The following is a 1,649-nucleotide window of genomic DNA, read 5'->3' as shown; positions in this document are numbered from 1 at the left end:
CCCTTACCTGTGCTGCAGGGCCCACTTGCAAATTTAACTGCCTCGTGCCTGCTGACTTCAGTGAGGGTGACAGACCTCCATACCCCCCCTGTACTCTCTAACAGGAGCAAAGGATTCTTTGGGGGTAGCAATAAGGAGAAAAGAACATGACCTCCAAGAGCCTTTGGCCGATGCCTAGGAGCGGAGGCACTTCTTGGTGCAATACAAACCAAACTGCCTTCCCAAACACAGCAGTGTTTTTCTGTGGTGCACAATGCTCCGCGCCACACGCCTGGGGTCTCGCACCTGACGTTAGAGAGGTCTGATCGGACTGGGATGTAGTGGACCCAAGGCTTCAGCTGGGGGTAGAAGAATTCCAGCCACTCTTCTCCAACGTGAAAGACGAGCGAACCACACAAGAAAAGGTGTTTCAACCGGAAACTGGCAGCCACTCCCCGGAAATTAAACAGATACCTTTAAAAGGAGAAACAAAGAGAGGGACCTGATCACACCTGGCATTTTGTGAGGAAATGCACTAAGAAACCAGGCTCCGAGTAGCAGCCAGCCTCCCCTCACAGGCAGCAGCTGGGGGGATCTCCCTCACACCGAGCCAAGCACCTGTGGCTAAAGCAAAGGGAAGACATTTATTTGAAGCTCCTCGCAGGAAGGGTGAGCTGAAGTGAAGGATGCGCTCAGTGAGTTTCTGCTGCCTGTCAAAACTGAGGGAGAAGAATCAAGGCGTGCTGCTTTGCCTCTGACAAAGACAGCCGCCCACGACAAACCACAAGAGGCCTCACGGAGAACTGCCAACACGGCGTGGAAGGTCACAGCATGGACGCTGATCCTGTGACTCCACACTTCAGAGGCTCTGATACCACGAGGAGCTTTTCCCCCCGATTCTCTGTTGTCTTGCAGCGAGCTTTTCTGTTCCCTGTTCTGCTTTGCCACACCTATCTCAGTTGGTTTTTTGTTTTTCTTTTTTCCTCTGGGATCCTGCTTTAAACTGAATCTAATTGTTCCATGTTAACTTGGGAATGCAACCCTAGGAGGTTAAACAGGCTAGCACACAACAGATGGACTTTGCAGATAACAAAGAACCCACAATTTTTGTTTTCAGTATTTTCTGCCAAGTTAGTAAAGTGGGCTTGGCTGGGGGGGGGATTTCTCTTAGCAAACTGTGTCTCAGAGGGATGTTTGTTTGCTTACTTGCTTGCTTTTTTAAACCCACATTTCTCCAATTATACAGAAAGCTGTTTTTCCTGTGGGTAAAACCCCTCAGTACATATAAATAATCTTTGAAGTCAAACATTTTGGGCTGGGGGAAGGGAGCTCTTCCTTTAATTAAGCTATTTTGGGTGAGATGGGGATTGTATATTATACATACTTTGGGCGAGATGGGAATCGTAGCTAAACTTAGTTCAGCACTAAGTGACAAGGAGTAAAACTGAAATTATTTTGCATTCTTTGTATTACCTAGGAGCCCAAGGCAGGGATGAGGAGCTCATTGTATTAGGAACTCAGCAGATACATGCAGAAATGTAACAAAAGCAGTGCTCCGGAAGTGAGGAAACGCCTCTGTCCAATTCCAGACACGGCTCCCACCATCCATGACCTCGGCCAAGTCAGCGGGGGCTGCTCTCCGCCCGCCTGCCATAGCACCCCCAGTGCCG

At 49.2% G+C, this 1,649-nt stretch overlaps 1 protein-coding gene across 1 annotated transcript in view; it reads right to left on the bottom strand.

The window, feature by feature from the left end:
• Nucleotides 1–1,649, bottom strand: part of POGLUT1 (protein O-glucosyltransferase 1) — a 21,858-nt gene that overhangs the window by 3,328 nt on the left and 16,881 nt on the right. Inside the window, exon 9 of the mRNA XM_035890747.1 lies at nucleotides 286–453. Within this exon, the coding sequence (XP_035746640.1) occupies nucleotides 286–453 (168 nt within the window). The remainder of the gene's footprint in view (nucleotides 1–285; nucleotides 454–1,649) is intronic.

This window comes from Egretta garzetta, unplaced genomic scaffold (assembly GCF_000687185.1).
Source record: "Egretta garzetta isolate BGI_Z169 unplaced genomic scaffold, ASM68718v1 scaffold383, whole genome shotgun sequence".
Lineage (NCBI taxonomy): Eukaryota > Metazoa > Chordata > Aves > Pelecaniformes > Ardeidae > Egretta > Egretta garzetta.
This window is presented reverse-complemented; position numbering and strand designations above follow the sequence as displayed.